A 16,626-nucleotide genomic window follows, 5' to 3' on the forward strand; every position below is an offset into this window, starting at 1 on the left:
TTCGTGTTATTTTGCTATAAATTATAGGATTGCTTTATTATGCGTATCAAGATACATACAATAACGTAACTTTGACACTTAAAAGCATAGTTCAATAGCTGAGACTTTGAATTATCTAGAAAAGGCTGTAGTTACACGATGGAATGTATGGCTGCGGCTAATGCTCACCCACTTGACGTTTTTGAAACAGGGAGTTGATTTCTAGAAAGATAGGCTTCTTCCGCCGTTTTATTTGCCAACGACGCTACTCGCTATCTAATCCAGTCACTATATAAACTATCTATTATCTAAGAGATATAGCGATATACATGATGAGTCCATCTTAGCTTCGTTCAAACATTGAACTACTAGTCATCAGCACTGCGTAGAAGTGTGGACTCGTCGCTGATGGGAGAAAGGTCGCCGAAAAAGCAGCCTTTCTCCTTGCCACGAAACGCGGTTGCTGCCCAGCAAAGCTAACAACCCCGGGTGGGATCAGCCGCAACGTTGAAGGCATGACCGGATGGTTTAGCCTGTAAAATATTAGCCGTGGCTCGAAAACTGCAATATCGGCAGGATATGGATGTCAACTTACCCAGATCCACACTTAGTATCCCGAGAACCCGTTCTATCCCTAGGGTAGTGGGCACCGTTGTTAAGAGCGCTTCTTTCTCAAGAATACAGCTGGGGGAGGAGAGCATACCTTGGGGTTCTGTGCGGTATACTCGTCTACTAGAAGATCAGCTCTCCTGGCGAGGATGCGCTTTGGGTTCGTGACTGGAGGTCGTAGCGCGTTCGGAATCTGAAGTGTGTGTGTGGGGGAGTCTCTCGAACAAATCTTGGAAACTGGTATTTATACTCCCATAGACACTTATGCATCGCCACAAGACCCTAAATGATCACGTTAACGGCCTGCGAATGAGCCATGTAAATTCATTCCTTGGAGATGGGTAGGGGTAGTGCAGGTGCAGGTGTAGGGATACAGGAGGTGCAGCAGGTTTAAGGTGTAGGTGTAGGTGTAGGGATGGGGATGTGGATGGCGATGGCGATGGGGGTGTGCGCAGGAAAGGAGTACAGGAGGTGTGAGAACTACATGTAAGGACGGGTATGGAGACGTGCAGGAAGTGCAGGAGGTGGAAGGATGGGGATGGGGATGGGGAGAGGTGTAGGAGAGAAGAGGAAATGAAAACAGAGGCCAAGAAAGAGAGGTATTTATAGCCTTAGGTGGGTTACAAAGACCATGATGACTGCCTTAGTAGGGGATGTTTTGATAGCCCCTTCCTCCACAGCTTCGACGACTATTATTCTTTCCTGTCAGTTAAACTATAGATAAAGGGTATTTCAGTGCCACTTGCAACATGACATGGAGAAAGAAGATACCACGGGCTAGAGCACGAGAAAGAGCACTCAAGAAGCTTTCTTTACGGCAGGAACGATAGGAAGAGTGAGAAGAGTGGCAGCTGTTGGCTGGGGAAGAGCTTCTTGTAGGCGGGAGGAGGCTGTGATTCGGCGGCTTGCCGGGCATTGTTGTTTAGTTAATAGGCTGTCATCACTAAGATAGGAAAGGAGACAGGAAAATTGGAGCAAAGGGAGGCGAGTCAATGACGATGACGATGAGGAAAAGGAAGATACTCAGCGGATGCAGTTGCACTAGGTGAGTCTGTAGACTATACTCTTATGTATGTGGTATAAATATACAGATGTATATGTAGGTAGGGTGATAATGGTCGAGGCTGGTGTTATATAGAGGTGTATCTAAAGTAAGTTTTGACCACTCTCATATCCTGTAGGCTCTCATGGCACCATTGACCACATTTTGGCCAACGAACTAACTAGCATAGACTGCTAGTTAACTAGGTTGTTCGGGACGGATAGCTAGTTAGTTGGACTAGTCTACCAAGACATGGCTTGGTGTCGCAGTCTGATTACGATAAGATAAGGTAGCTATCATAGAGAGGGGAAGGGACCAAGCCACTATCCCTTGACAACCTCCATGAAGTCTTCCCATAGTTTCGCTAACCTAACTACGCCTGGTAGTTATGGCGTTGGCATGGATCTAGAAGAAGACGTTGGCTATGGGTACTTCATACTAAATTTAGACAGCCCGGTAGGTGAAGGATCCCATAGGCCGGGAAGAAGTCAAAAGGGTCCAGGGTAGGAATGCTCCTAATGGAAAGGCTGCCGAAATGAAGATAGCAGCCATTGGCTCTAGGGACATTGTAACAATGGAGTCAGGCCATCTCTTGTACGGAGCATGTATAACATAGCTATACACTCTCGTCTCGACTCTCCTTCTATCAGGCCGCTGTCATCAGTCTTTTGCTCCTGGCTGAGCCCTAAGCCCTAAGAGAGAGTGGCAGTCATGTGACGCGGGTTCTGATGAGCCATGGCAGGAAAAAAGACCAGAGAAATAGAAGAGAAAAGGAATAGAAAAGGAGAAGAAGAGAAGAAGGCGCAGGACGAGTGAATCCTTGGAGCGAGCGTGTTTCAGGAGGCCGCTGGAGCAGGAGTAAGTTGGAACGTTTCCATGGGGATTCTATAATCCCGCCGTGGCGATACCTAGATCCAGCGCAAAAGTACATCTCCAAGACAGGTTATGGACATGTAACCACCAGGTACCTGTGGCACAAGAAGGCCCCATCTGCGTTGTCTCATCGTTTGTCGTTGGCATCGTTATGGGGATAACTAGCTACCCGGGCAAAACCCACCAGGCATGGCACAGCTCAGTAGCAAAGTCGTGGCCCTTTGCCCTTGGGCAGAGAGAGAGCAGGGCGAGGAAACGCAGCCTATCAGAGCAGCACTTCTCGCCAGGCCCAACCGCAGGACAGAGCGAGATGTGCAGCTCGACGCAGTCTCTGCATGTCGTTGCAGGCATCTAGTATCTTGGTGCAGCCAGCGAGTTCGACCTGGCGGCCTCGGCGGCCCAATGGCCTCGAGTTGCTTGACGGGATCGCTGGGATGGCCGACGTGGAAGCCTATAGAAATGCCTGTAGCTATTAATTACGACTGTACTCCGTAGACATGGCCCTGAGGAGGAGAAGCAGAAGCAGAAGGGGATTCGGCTCTTCGTGTTTCTCGTCCTGCGCTTCCTTGCTGGCGTGTCTCTGCTGCTCCCGCTGCGCTGCGCACGGTACGACGTTTCGCGGGACGAAAGCCTGAAACTGCTTGCCATCGCCAGGTTTGCGAGCGTCTGCTGGCCGTAAACGGGCTCGACGAGCGTCTCTCAGCAGCGTCTCTTGTCCGCCGCCGTCCTGCTTCTGCTGGGTGGTGAGAATCTAGGGATATTTGTTTGTAAACACTCGGGCTGTCGAGGCCGTCCGAGTCGTGTCGTCAAAATTGCCGTTTTAAGGCACCTCGACGACTTCGTCTTCTTCCAACCTCAACTCCAACTCTTCGAACATCGTCACCTTTTCCTACGCATCGCCAGCTTCACTTTACGGGCTGCAAGAAGCTCCTGTCTTGGTGATATTCGTATCCCCTTTTTTGCTTTACCCGCGCGGTTGCATGACGGCCTCACCTGACTTGCATCCGACTTTTTTTCTCCGGCTCTTCTGCGGTTCTTCCTCTGCTCCGTCCGCTAAGTCTACGGCCTCGACAAGGACTCGCGCCAGGAGCGAGACAGTGACCTCAAGATACCGTCCGAGCAAGTCTCTGCGCGGTAGACACGCCGTCCAGATAGCAGAGATAGCAGAGATACGCAGATACGCGACGTTACCGCCTCTCGTTTCGTCTGATCGTGTCTTGCAGAGGCCAGGGGGACGGCCGCCCACTCGCCCGGTCCCCATCGACGAGATACACCGCAACACCGGCCTCAAAAAAACTGTCCATATCTTAGTTGTCGACGCTGTCGAGACTTCTACAGGTGTTGTCAAGCTCGTCTGCGGCATCTATAGACTCTGTCGTGCCGTATCGTGCCTGGTAAGGTCGCCCTCCTCACGTCTACACGCGCCAGAATCTGACCTGTCCCAATCGACCTCCAGTCCGTTTCGAGATTCAAGCACCCGATCCTGACAGACGACAGTACAGCGCTCTCTCCTTCGCTCTTTCACGCATCCGTGACTGTCTTCGCGCCCTTCTTCCATCGAGCGCCAGGTGACAATGATAATTTCACCTTGACTGAACCCCGATATCAGCCTGCAATTCACTTACAATGACTGGCGCACACACCCTTCCGAAGGACTTTACCTTCTTTTCCCCAACCGAGTCCGAACCGAGGACCCCAGATCGTCCTCTTCGCGACCTCTCTCACCCACCACGGCCTCACCACACCTCTCATCGCGTCAGGAGACGGCGCATGGAGCGGAAACCCATCCCCTTCTCCGCGCCAGACGTGCCGCTCCCTTCCATCGAGCTATCGCGTATCTCGCCTCCAGAATCTACCAGCGAATCGCAATCAACCAGCGGCCCAGCCTTCATCTTCCAGGGCTGCGGCGGCTACCTCGACGTGCCACGACGACAGAGGACTGATCCCAAGACACCGCCGGCCCAGATCCGTGACCTGGCCTCTCAATCGTTCGAGAATGGCGCCGCAGATGGGACAACAACCCCCGTCGGCGCGTCTATCAGTAGACCGTCGTCTGCCTGCTCGCACGCCTCAGATTCTTCCTTCTCCTCCACCTCAGCCGCGTCCTTTGACTCGTTCGATTCATTCATATCCTTTGGCGGTAGTTGCACTAGCCCTGAGACTGAGATAGACGACCCTTTCCTCGCGGTCAGCCTACCAGATAACAAGAACAACCTCGACACCCCGTCAAAGTCCGTCAAGAACACACCAGTCATTCCAGCTAACCTCAGCCAAAACCAGCGCTGGACCTCAGAGATGGACCAGCATCTCTGGAACACCTACCAGATTCACCTCCAGGATCCAACCATCACCCCGTTTAAGATGTTGCCTGGTAGCTTGCCACCACTTGGAGTCTCCCACCGGGTCGCAAGGGAAGCACGCAGAGCCTGGGTGAAAGCAAAGCAGCAGCAGCAGCCTCAGTCTCAGTCTCAGTCTCAGTCCCAATCCGAATCCCAGCCTTCTGAGTCTCAGTCTTCTCAGTCATCCGAAACGGCCAATTCCGCGAGCAAAAACACACCACAGTGGCCTCGCTCTGATGCTGTTACCAGACGGAGACTAAAGGAGTTGTGCAAAAGGAAATACTCCATTGCTCCGCACTATCAACGTCTGTTGGAGTCTCGAAGCCCGTCCCCTCCTCCGGACCTGCTCACCAGCTACACCACCACCGCTGTTACACCTGTTTCTGCGCCTTTCACCAGAGACCTCGGTATTTCTCTTGTCTCCGGAACCATGCCCAGCGACCCTCCAGAAGCTGCTTCAACTCCCAACATCATCTCCAACACGGTTAGCTCTGTGGCGACTACCGGTAATGACGATGACATCCCCCGTCTCGGCTCTCCCTTCATGTATCATACTTGGGGACCTTCAAATACGCGTCGAGTCTCGCAAGCGGACACAACCCCAGTCAAACCTACCGTTGAGACTCATGATACAGTTCATGTCACCGGCTCACGCCTACGCTCTGGCATTGCGCCTGATCTCTTCACTCCCACCAATAACAACCAGCGTCTGCCAGAGGTAACAGTCCCAGCCGATACCAAAGATCAAACTCCAGCCCGTGTCCGCATACGTACGCGCAACAGGGGCCTCACTACTAGCAGCAGTAGCAGTTCTCACAATAGTAATATGCTCAACATCAACTCGCGGCACAGACTGATCCAGCTCTTCACTCCTCCTTCAGGGTCAGGCTCTACCGAAACCGACGGTCTAACCTCCCATGGCCAGACTCACAGCCCTGAAATTGAGGGAGAACGGATCAAGCGCTTGGGTTCTCCCTTCAATCTTGACCTGCCTGCAAGCAAACGGCCGCAGCCGCACCCACGACAGTACAATCGTCCTCGCCATGCACCCTCTCGCTCTGACACTTTTCTCATGCACCCGCCAATACACGTCCAGGGACAGCCGTTCTTCTCCACTCTCTCCTCAGCACCGGATCTAGATGCGTCTGATACAGAACGAGCACCAGCTCCAGCCACGGCGCTGCACTCACCAAAGGCATAGCTTCCTCACACCCTCCCATTCACGCCATAATGTCCTTCAATTCAACCCTCATTTTATTTATTGCTTATCGAAAAAAAGACGACGAATGATGATGTGAAACGACGATACTGCATGCTAGCCGTTTGGAGCATTTCTGGTGTCTTATCCGTATTATAATGCGTTGCATGATCATATTCTTGCTTCCAACAGCAAACAAGTTTCCATCCGCGCTCGACTTAATACACAAAAGAAGAAATGGATACCATTCAAGCGTACTGATTTCGGTATCGATACTGTCGAGCACGGAACGGGGCTTTTGTTTGCCTCTTTACCTATGCCCTTCTCGCGTTTTGCAGGAGATGATGAGAAAAACGAATCAACGCAACGGCGGCGACGATGACTATGAACCACGAGCAGACGAATACACACAAATGAATTATCGAACTATCTGGAGTTAATTTGCAAACAAAACAGTCCACTCACTATTTTCCTTGATATTTAACACTTCGAAATTTTACCGCCGATGAGACGACACTACGTCTATTTTTTCTTTATCTTTTGTTGCTGCTGGCCCTGCCTCGGCCCATGATCAGTCAAGCTTTAATCTTGCTATATACCTTATATCCACTATGATATAGGAAAGATAAGACTGACGTTTTGATCCGTTGGCTGGACCATCACTAACTTACCTGCCTTACATTCTCTTGATCATTTTTCTCTTTTTATTTCTTTTTCCGTTCCTGAATTTTCTTCAGTCCTCTTTGAGCTCATCTGAAATTTCCACTCCAATCAAAGAAAACGAAAACAACTAAAAACATTTGAAAACCCCTTGGAAACGCTCTAAAAAAAGATCACCCTTGCTTATTTTTCTTCTACACAAAACGGCACCTTGCTTTATTTCATCTCTTTGACCCCATGACATTGCTTGCTAGCCTGGATGACCTGTGAAATGAATTGGCCACCCGATGGCCCATGATCTCTGATCAATTCTCCTTCTACCTTCGTACTTCCTGTTTACCCTCTTCTCATTCCTCTATTCTTGGGACAAGTATGGAATACAGTGTTGGCCTTTTTAAAACTGCCTTGCTTCTTGATCTGCCTTGCTTACACGTTACCTTTTTTACCTGATGACCTGACACGATGAACGATGCGAGACAATGATAAACCATTTCTGTTCTTGATATGATTTGTCTTTTTCTTCTATTTTCTGCCCATCTTGATCTTCCTCTGGTTGCACATGGATTTGTTTTTTCCCCCTTCCTTTCGATCCTTTTCTGCCTTGTTTAGTCGTTAACAAATGGGCTTTTTGCTATGTTTTGATTTGAGTTACATTCTTTCTCCCACTAGAAGAGATTGGAATTAAATACACTACTTTTTTGAACATGGCCTTTTGACTAAATACGTATATTCGTTGACTTTTCCATAAGCGAGAAGAAGTTGGGTTGCTCAAAGCATTGTTTGTTTGGAGTGCCGACCTTGCAGCGGAAGCCGTCGTTGATCTTCCGGGCCGGTCAATCAAGTAACCCATTCTTTTAACGGTTATAATGGCAGGGGTACTGCCTCATGCGCTGAGGTATTGAAGGCCATTCGTCGACGGTTGTTGCGCTTGATGCTTAGATATGCTGATGTATGGAGTAGGCCATAAGAGATCGGCTTATCGTTGTTAACCAGCTGAATATGGCGTGAGCCTACCTCAACTATCTGACCATCGAAGGTCGAAAGGCAATAGCTATGACACAGGCAGGCGTGCCTCCAAAAGCTTACGATACAACAAACGATAATAACTCGGCAGTATAATCCCGCTGGACGCTACGGATCACTCTGTACAATGTAAGTCAATTTGGCGTCGCTCAAATCGTACATCTTGATGAAAATCTCTGTTGTGTATCAGTAAGTACACCCTGGACGTCATGTCCTGATCCTACATAGGAAAATGCATGCTGGGAGCCAACCAGTAGTAAGCGGGCACAGCCACTAGCAGCCAGGGTTGGAGAGGGTGTGTGCATTGCATCACCTGAGGATTGACAACCAGCCCGGCATGCCTCGCTAGCTTTCATGCGGTGTGCCCTTCACAGCCTTCAACACAATCCGTTTCTATGCATCCTGTCAAAAAAGGCGAACAAGGGTTCGATTTGCCGGAGATTAACTGAACGGGAATACGGGTTCGGCATATCGAAAAGTATGTGTGCGTGTCTCTGGCTGAGCATTTGTGAATGATGAACCAACTTGTTAACTAACTCATGATCAATAACTCTATGGCTGGTAACGTGGACTTAACGAGGCATTTCATTGCGGCCTCAATTTTGCGGCAGCTCAAGGTCGAGAAATATTCGCGGAGGCTGGGGATGAATGATACTCCCAAGCAGCACGATATAGTTAAATGTGCCAAATCCCTGACCAGTGACGTCGTCCCTCGCTGTGGAGAACTTAATGTCTGCAAACCCTTACTACGATGACCCCTTGGGGTATTAATTCGGCATGGCTGGGCAGCTTCTATCGCGGCAAAAATGGATAGCCCTTACTTACCAAGTCGCAAGAAATCCCTATCAGTTGGACTCCGAATTTTTCACTGCGGGTCTCAACGTTCTTGAATTCATGGTAGTGCGACTTGGGTTGGCGGAACCAAGATTGAGTTACGTTCCATTCCTTTGCTCCAGTACGGAATACTCCGTAAGGAAAAGAAATAAAGGCACACGACACGATACGCCTTAACTCGTTAGTAAGTGGATGAGGCCGAGTAACAGCCAGCAACTTTGGGGGCATTAAGGAAAGGGAAAGAAAAGCTTGAAAGGATGTCGATGCCGTCAGCCTTCCCCATTGATTGAAGGAAGATGCTTCTTCTGCGCCCGAGCAAAGCTTGAAATGGCTTGAAGAACGCCATCGAAGGGCCGTCTCAAAGGAGGCGCGTCTTGGTACCAGAAGGAACCAGAGGAAAAAACACGAAGCCAGGTGCGAACCAAGGTCCGCCGCCTCAGAGTTCAACCAAGACGCCTGCAGCCGCCTTCTGCCTCTGCCTCTTTGACACGATGAGGTAATAAGTCCGCCCCAGACTGGCTGCTATTCGCTCGCTTTCATGCAGCCTCGTATCCACCTGGAGGAACAAGATGCAAGCGTTCTTGATGGAGGTACGGGTACATCGCTGACAGCTTGGGCGAGGGCATGACGGCTGTCCTTGTACCAGTCGCAATTTCTCAATGTCTCGCGGGCTGTGGCTGGTTGCTTTCTCGCTTTGTCTCCCTGGGACAAATTCGTACAGGCAAAGAAACGCCTCTCGGGAAGAAGCAAAGAGAAGCCATAGGCCTGCTGATTCGTTGACGGCACGGTCGAGCAACTTTACGGGCGGAGAGAGTTTCTGGTCTCCAGTTTTCTCCAAGCAACGCTGCTACTCGTCGGTTACATGGATGGAGAGCGTGGTATATATATTAGCAGCTGTGCATCCTGCCTTCCTTGCACCCTGCCACTCCCCGTCAATAGCTTCTTATATATCCCAGCCAAAGCTGTATATATATAAGAGGGACTCTGCCCGGCCTGATAAATTGATACCGGCCGGCACACACACAGCTGACATATATCCCGAACGGATTGGAGTTGGCCACTGTGCGACTGACTGGCAGAGTGACCACGGACTGAGGGAAAGAAAAAAGGGCTTCGTCTTTTTTTCATCATGGGCCAACAGGAGGATGTCGAGGCCAGGGACTATGCGCCGGCTCCCCCAGTCTACGGCGATGAGAAACGAAACGACATGCGGGCGATGGTCGAGGCCAGCCTGCACGACACCCGGTACAACCAGACACAGCGAGGCCTGAAGTCGCGACATGTCCAGATGATGGCCCTGGGAGGCACCATTGGAACTGGTCTCTTCGTTGGCTCGGGTCAGGCGCTGTCTACGGGCGGCCCTGCGTTCCTAGTCGGAGCTTACCTGCTCATCGGGATCCTCGTCTACCTTGTTGTTACGGCTATTGCAGAGGTCGGTACCTATTTGCCCGTCCACGGCGGCACGATGAGTTACTACGGCTTCCGTTACGTTTCGCGCAGCTTGGGCTTCTCGCTCGGATATCTATACTGGTACTCTCTCGGCATTCTGGTGCCGAACGAGATTGTTGCTGCTTCGCTGATCGTGGGCTACTGGGACGACTCCATCAATATTGCTGTCTGGATCTCTATCTTCCTTGTCGTCATCATTGCGCTGAACTTGCTACCGGTACGCTGGTATGGAGAGAGTGAGTTCTGGTTTGCCAGTCTCAAGGTCATCATGATGTTTGGCCTCATCATCCTCGCCTTTATCCTCTTCTGGGGCGGAGGCCCGTCACGCCAGCGACTCGGATTCCACTACTGGACACACCCGCGGCCGGCGAACGAGTACATTGTCACCGGTGACGCTGGCCGATTTGTGGCATTCCTCAAATGCGTCGTCCTCAGTGCCTTCGCGTTCCTCTTCGCCCCTGAGCTCATCATCCAGACAGCCGGTGAGATGGAGTCGCCTCGACACAACATCCCACGAGCCTCTCGCCGCTTCTTCTACCGTCTAGCATTCTTCTACATTCTCGGGTCACTGGCCATCAGTGTCACCTGTCCCTCAAGCGAAGCGTCCCTGACCAACGGTGGCGCTGGTGCTGGCTCGTCCCCCTTCGTTTTCGGCATCAAGAACGCCGGCATTGCTGTTCTCCCTAGTATCGTGAACGCCGTCATCCTTACCTCTGCCTGGAGTTCGGGTAATTCGTACCTCTACATGTCATCCCGAGCTCTCTACTCACTTGCCGTGGCCGGCGACGCGCCACACATCTTCAGGGCCTGTAACCGCTACGGTCTGCCTTATATGGCCCTGGCTGCTAGTGCTCTCTTCCTCCCGCTCGCCTACCTGGCTGTCGGCAGCGGCAGCTCCCGTGTCTTCAACTGGTTCGTCAGTTTCACCAACACGTCCGCGTTTATCAGTTGGACGTGCTGCTGTATTATCCACTTCCGCTTCACCAAGGCCGTTAAAGTCCAGGGCATCGAGCTCACGTACAAGTCAAGATTCCAACCCTGGGGAGCTCGTATCGGTATCGTCTTCTTCATCATCTTGATCCTCATCAACGGGTTCGACAAACTCTTCCCCCAGAAGTTCAATGCTTCCGACTTCCTGACTGCCTACATCGGCATCCCGGCTTTCTTGATCGTCTACTTTGGCCACCGCTGGTACACCAGGGAGGACCCCTGGTGCTGGCGGCCTGAGGACATCGACATGGTTACCGGTTTGGACGAGATCATCGCTGCCGAGCGCCCAGTTCGCAAGCGCACGGGAGTCATGAAATATATCAGCTACATATACGAGTAAACCACGGCGCATTTGGGAATAATGTCTTTATTTCATTTTTCTTGCTGTACACCTTACCTCTTCTACAGGTCACGGCGAGCCACCGGCTCTCTTGTTCTTTTTGAGTATCGAGAGATGGAGGCTACCCTACTGTACTTTATCGCTGTTGTTTTGCTCGCTTGCCGGGGTGCAGGACGAGAGAGCAGTATAGAGACTTACGATCTTTAGACGAAATAATCAATGAACATGACCACATATAATCTACAGTTTGTCTACGACGTCACTCTATAGAAATACATACTCCATATATAACAACCCTTTGTAAAAGTATGCTGCTATATGTAGCCTTAGGTCGTTTACATACCTTGCAGAGGCTTCGTATATAAACATAAACAACTCGTTAACTAGCTAGCTATGTGAAAAAGCAAACAAACGCAGAACCTCTGACCAGCAACGTCTGATATTGAATATACAGACCACACACAGCTGTATATCTCATATATAAAATGCTCCGGACGGAGCAGTATCAGTACCAGCCGCTGCCAACACGCACTTCCATCCGTCTGCTTCGCATCAGCTCCCGCGATAAGTTCAACCAGCTGGAATGCACGCTACGGACGGTCGACCTGGACGATGCGCCGTCCTTCCATGCCTTATCGTATACGTGGGGAAACCCGCATGCGAGAGCCCGCGACGGCCACCGGTTCACGCAGCATTACAATGCCCTGGATGCAGAGTACCTGTTCCCCAGTGCGGGTGTGCCAGTCAAGTGTGACGGGAAGAGACTGCTGGTCAGCCGCAACCTGTACGATGCCCTGCGAGACGTGCCGGAAGATGCGTGGAAGACGTTTATCAACCGCCGCAACGATAGCAAGGGCTGGACGAGGCTGCATACGCACTCGATCAATGGAGACGCTAGGAGGGTTAGGTCCCTGATTGCATCGGGTGCTGACCTCAATACAAGGGACCGTGAAGGGATGACTGCGTTGGTCTGGGCGGTGCGGCTGCGCAGGGGTGAGGTGGTGAGGCTGCTGGTTGAGGCCGGAGCGAAACTTGATGTTCAGGATTATGAACGCAGGACGGCGCTGGATTACGCGCGAGAGATCGCTGATGAGGAGATCCTTGGCTATTTGACTGCTGAGAGCGCCCCGGATGGCTGCCAGCAGCCTGAGGAAGGGCAGGGCGGTGGACCGGAGGTCTGGCTGTGGGTTGACCAGGTCTGTATCAACCAGACAGACCCGGAAGAACGCTCTTCACAGGTAGACCTCATGCATAGGATATACCATCAGGCCGCCTTTACACTTCTATGGCTGGGAAGAGAGGACGGATACACGAAGCGAGCGGCCCATTTGATACCCAGGTTTGCCAGGGCCGGCAACCAGTTTATTGAAAGTACCATTTTACCGTATACTCAGAACAGCCAGGAACTTCATAAGAATGAAGGCATACCGTACGTCTCTGAAGGAGAATGGGACGCCCTGGCAGCTTTGTTCCAGAGACAGTACTTCAGGCGTCTCTGGATAGTGCAGGAAATCATCCTGTCCGGCATTGTGGTGGCATACTGCGGCGGAGTCGAGATCCCCTGGAGACTGTTCTGTATCACCGCAGAGATGCTGCACTACCGTCAACTAAAGATGGGTACTGAAGTGTCTGCAAAGTACGTCCCTCTTGGTGAAGGGGGCCGCGGCATCGAGCAGCCCCTTGTCCAGCTGCTTCAGTGGCAGGATAGGTTTGGTTCAAACCCTCCCGCAGATAAACCGAGAGTGGTCTCATTGGAGAATCTAGTCTTTGATACATGGCATTTCCTTGCAACGGACCCGAGGGACAAGATCTATGGGGTATACGGTTTGCTGAACAAAAAGGCTCAGGTAGATGGGCAGTCCGGAGATGTAGAAAAGCTTCTATGGCGGGCAGACTATACGAAACCCGTTGAGCAGGTATATGCAGAGGCCACGAAGCAAATTATGCTCGATGCTGGTGAGCTTCGAATCCTCTCTGCAGTGCTTGATCACTCCTGGCGTAAGATTGAATCTCTTCCATCATGGACGCCAGACTACAGCGTGACATGGACGAATATGATGACTGCTCATTCAAATGCAGCGGGTAGCTTGCCAGTTCCCAGTCCCCTAATAGAAGAATCAGGCCATTGGGGAACCTTGACCATCCACGGGCTTCATATAGATACTGTTTTGGCTATTGGGACCACAACCTCGGGCCCCGGGGACTTGAAGCGCTTCTTTGACCCATCATGGCTGGAAATAACACTTCTTATACCATCATCATACCACAAGACCGGCCACCAGCGATCAGAAGTCCTCTGGAGAACCCTCTGCGCTAACAAGGGGCCTGACGGGCGGCAACCAGCCCCCCAGTCGTTCAGCTTAGAATTCAGCGAGATGATAAGCACGATGCTAATTAGGGAAGCATGGGTCGAGGAAAGCAAAGCTGGTGCAAATCCCGAGCTGAATTTTGCCCCTAACCTCGTACATGGTATTGGACGAGTTCTCGACATGTTCTCTGACCCACCGTTGGCTGGGTTATCGAAGGCGGATCTAGAATGCGAATTTAGTGAACCCTCTAGAAACTTCAGTTCCCAGGCTACCCAGATGCTAGTATATACCCTCTTGAAAGCTCATGTGCTTACACTGACGGAGCCCGAGGAAAGCTGTTGCATCCCACCTATCAATATACTCCTTGACTTGGAGCAGAAGCTGGCGGCTAAAAACGAGGATCCATCTGTTGGGCTTTTAGAATTGCTTCGCCAGGGGGGGACATTGGTACGGACCTTGCAGAGTACGGTGGGCAGAAGGAGGCTCTTTGCGACCAAGAATCGGTACCTTGGCCTGGGACCGGCCGGAATGCAAGCGGATGATGAGATATGGGTTTTCCCTAGCGCAGGGGCGGCCTTTGTGCTGAGAAAAATAGTAGAAGAAGCTGACGGTGGATGTTCTAGGTACAAATTCATCGGGGAGTCATATATACACGGCGTAATGGATGGTGAAGCAGCTGCAGGGAAGGAAGATGAAATGAAACGGATCTCGTTGATATAGAAATCACAAAAGATAATACGCTAACTACCATGGAGGGTTAATATTTCTAATATACATATTATTGGAGGACCATTCAGCTGCCACCCGTTTATCCCTGTATTGCCGAGTGTATGGCTTCTGGCAGTATCCACGTTTCGCTGGGCTCCATGGAAGGCGTCTGGTAGGTTGATACTGACTAAATGTTGCCCCTACCTGAGGCTCCATACATCATTCATGACTGCTGCCGCATTCCCCATCAGTTTCATCTTCACTGCTATCATCATTCTTCCTTGAGCCCTTCTTCTGAGGCTTTCCTTTACCAAACATAGACCGTATGTCTTTACTTTTGCCGGCTTTCTCCTTTGCCTTCTTATCAAACATGGCTTGATGTTTGGCTCGCTCTTCTTTTCCTTCATCTGCAAGCTTGGCTTCTAGGTCAAAAAACTCCTTACTCTCGGCATCCATGCCAATAAGACTCTCGAGAAGCTTTATTTCTTTGGCCCAGACTGATTTATCTTCAGTTGTTTTCTTACCTTTAGCTCCTGCCCCTGCACCTTCAATGGGCCTATCAATTGGAGTCTCCAACACCATCGGCATCCCTTCTACCCTCTTATCGTTCATCAAATTGTGGAACGCTCTCAGCCCCAGGAACCCAGTACCGATGTTAGCATGGAGGTCTCGATTGCTACCCAGAGGCGTTTTCGAATCATTTAAATGCCACGCTCGTAGGAACTTAAGGCCAATGGTTTCATCGAACTCCGTCATGAATTTATCCCAGCCAGCCGGAGAGCGTAGGTCATACCCAGCCGCAAAGCTGTGACATGTATCAACACAGACACCAAGTCGAGAGTGGTATGACTCTGGGATTAGCGCGAAGAGGTCGCGGAAGTGAGACAGTGGGCCACCAATTGTAGTTCCATGGCCACACATTGTCTCGAGCACTGGAATAACGGTCTTTGTTGCATCAAGAGCAGATATTAGGGCTTTAGCAAGGCGGGAGAGAGACGACTCAAGAGACGTCTTATTTGTTGCCCCTGGACTAGGGTGAGATTAGGGGCTTTTATACTACCACTTTATCAAAGGCGGCCAATCACCAGCATTGAAGCGGCCAAGATTAAATGACTTACTGGAAGTTATATAGCTTTATACCAAGCGCCTCGCAACGGCGTAAGTCGTCCAAGAAGGAATTATACGCTACTGTTGCCTTGGCTGGGTCTTCTTGCGCTAGATTCACAAGGTACGAGCCGTGTGGAAGGATGTGTCTAAACAGGCTCATTAGCCGGGGGTTGGGTTACATGACGAATATGAGAGTATCGTACTTTGCAGCGTCGTAATTGTTGTCCACACATGCTTTCTTGAACAAGTCTCTGTTCTCATCTTGGAGAGGAGGATTGTCCCATTTTCTCTGAGACTTTAGAAACAGTGCGAATGCGTTACCCCTAGATAAGCGATTAGCCACGATTAATGGGGATTTAGTGTACGGCATTTCGAGAAAAAAGAAGTGGCATGTTTACCCAATATGAATGCTGTTTGGAATAGAATTCTGAACGCCTATAATATATACATCTTAGCCTAAGAAACAATAACATCTGACGCATAACTCCTGTCCCAAGAGTATAGCACACACCTTTTGCCGCACTCACATGGGCTCCCACAAACATTCGAAGTCCGGAAGCACGGGAAGCTAGGGGGTTCATCTCTGCTGACGACTCTTCTTTGATCTTCCGTTTCCCTGGAGTTGTACCTTTCGCTCGCCTGGATTTTCCTACTTCCACTTCCTCTTCTTTCTGGTCTTCAGGTTTGACCTTTGTTGGATGTTCGGTCCTTTCGGTTTCCAGTAATTTCTCAGACAAATTGTCAGTCTCTGGGGTATCGTTGTCCTGTGAATTCTTCTTCAGCTTCGGCTCAGAATTGGGTGGTTCTGAGGCGCCACTGTAGCCCGACTTCTTTGATCTCTTTGCCAGGGAAGCCCCCGTTACACTCAGCCCTCGTTTTCTTTCTAAAATAGCTGTCTCCGGAGCACCATCTACTGCTGTGGAGGTGGCCTTCGTTTCCTGGTTCCGGCGTGTTGACCGAGTGGCTGGCATTGTTTAGAGGGCTATAACAGGCAGACTTTCTGGATATTCAGCTTCACAGGGCACCAATAGCAGCAAAACAGCTTCCCTAACACCCAGTATTTGCTCCTGGCATCAGCTTGTCCTTCTTTGAAAGTTTCTTTTCGTCTTTGTTGCCTCAACGCAAAACTCGGAAATCGATATCACGTGACACGTTCCCCGGCCAAC

General features: G+C 50.7%; 6 protein-coding genes across 6 annotated transcripts; 3 read left to right on the forward strand and 3 right to left on the reverse strand.

Moving 5' to 3' along the window:
• Nucleotides 1-347: 347 nt before the first annotated feature.
• On the reverse strand, nt 348-680 carry MGYG_08779 (hypothetical protein; the record flags this gene model as incomplete). The annotated part of the gene is made up of 2 exons (XM_003169188.1): nt 348-442; nt 575-680. The coding sequence occupies 2 exons, from the start codon at nt 678-680 to the stop codon at nt 348-350; spliced, it is 201 nt and encodes a 66-aa protein (XP_003169236.1).
• Nucleotides 681-2,768: 2,088 nt separating this feature from the next.
• On the reverse strand, nt 2,769-3,764 carry MGYG_08780 (hypothetical protein; the record flags this gene model as incomplete). Its single annotated transcript, XM_003169189.1, has 3 exons — nt 2,769-2,954; nt 3,109-3,283; nt 3,472-3,764. The coding sequence occupies 3 exons, from the start codon at nt 3,762-3,764 to the stop codon at nt 2,769-2,771; spliced, it is 654 nt and encodes a 217-aa protein (XP_003169237.1).
• A 365-nt stretch (nt 3,765-4,129) lies between these two features.
• Nucleotides 4,130-6,043, forward strand: MGYG_08781 (hypothetical protein; the record flags this gene model as incomplete). The annotated part of the gene is made up of 1 exon (XM_003169190.1): nt 4,130-6,043. One exon carries the CDS (start codon nt 4,130-4,132, stop codon nt 6,041-6,043), a length of 1,914 nt encoding a protein of 637 aa, XP_003169238.1.
• Nucleotides 6,044-9,686: 3,643 nt separating this feature from the next.
• Nucleotides 9,687-11,336, forward strand: MGYG_08782 (proline-specific permease; the record flags this gene model as incomplete). Its single annotated transcript, XM_003169191.1, has 1 exon — nt 9,687-11,336. One exon carries the CDS (start codon nt 9,687-9,689, stop codon nt 11,334-11,336), a length of 1,650 nt encoding a protein of 549 aa, XP_003169239.1.
• A 485-nt stretch (nt 11,337-11,821) lies between these two features.
• MGYG_08783 (ankyrin and HET domain-containing protein) lies at nt 11,822-14,365 on the forward strand (the record flags this gene model as incomplete). Its single annotated transcript, XM_003169192.1, has 1 exon — nt 11,822-14,365. The coding sequence occupies one exon, from the start codon at nt 11,822-11,824 to the stop codon at nt 14,363-14,365; it is 2,544 nt and encodes an 847-aa protein (XP_003169240.1).
• A 207-nt stretch (nt 14,366-14,572) lies between these two features.
• On the reverse strand, nt 14,573-16,431 carry MGYG_08784 (DNA-(apurinic or apyrimidinic site) lyase 1; the record flags this gene model as incomplete). Its single annotated transcript, XM_003169193.1, has 5 exons — nt 14,573-15,383; nt 15,472-15,606; nt 15,664-15,783; nt 15,859-15,895; nt 15,972-16,431. The coding sequence occupies 5 exons, from the start codon at nt 16,429-16,431 to the stop codon at nt 14,573-14,575; spliced, it is 1,563 nt and encodes a 520-aa protein (XP_003169241.1).
• Between the last annotated feature and the right edge of the window lie 195 nt (nt 16,432-16,626).

This window comes from Nannizzia gypsea, genomic scaffold (genome assembly GCF_000150975.2).
Source record: "Nannizzia gypsea CBS 118893 supercont1.10 genomic scaffold, whole genome shotgun sequence".
Classification (NCBI taxonomy): domain Eukaryota; kingdom Fungi; phylum Ascomycota; class Eurotiomycetes; order Onygenales; family Arthrodermataceae; genus Nannizzia; species Nannizzia gypsea.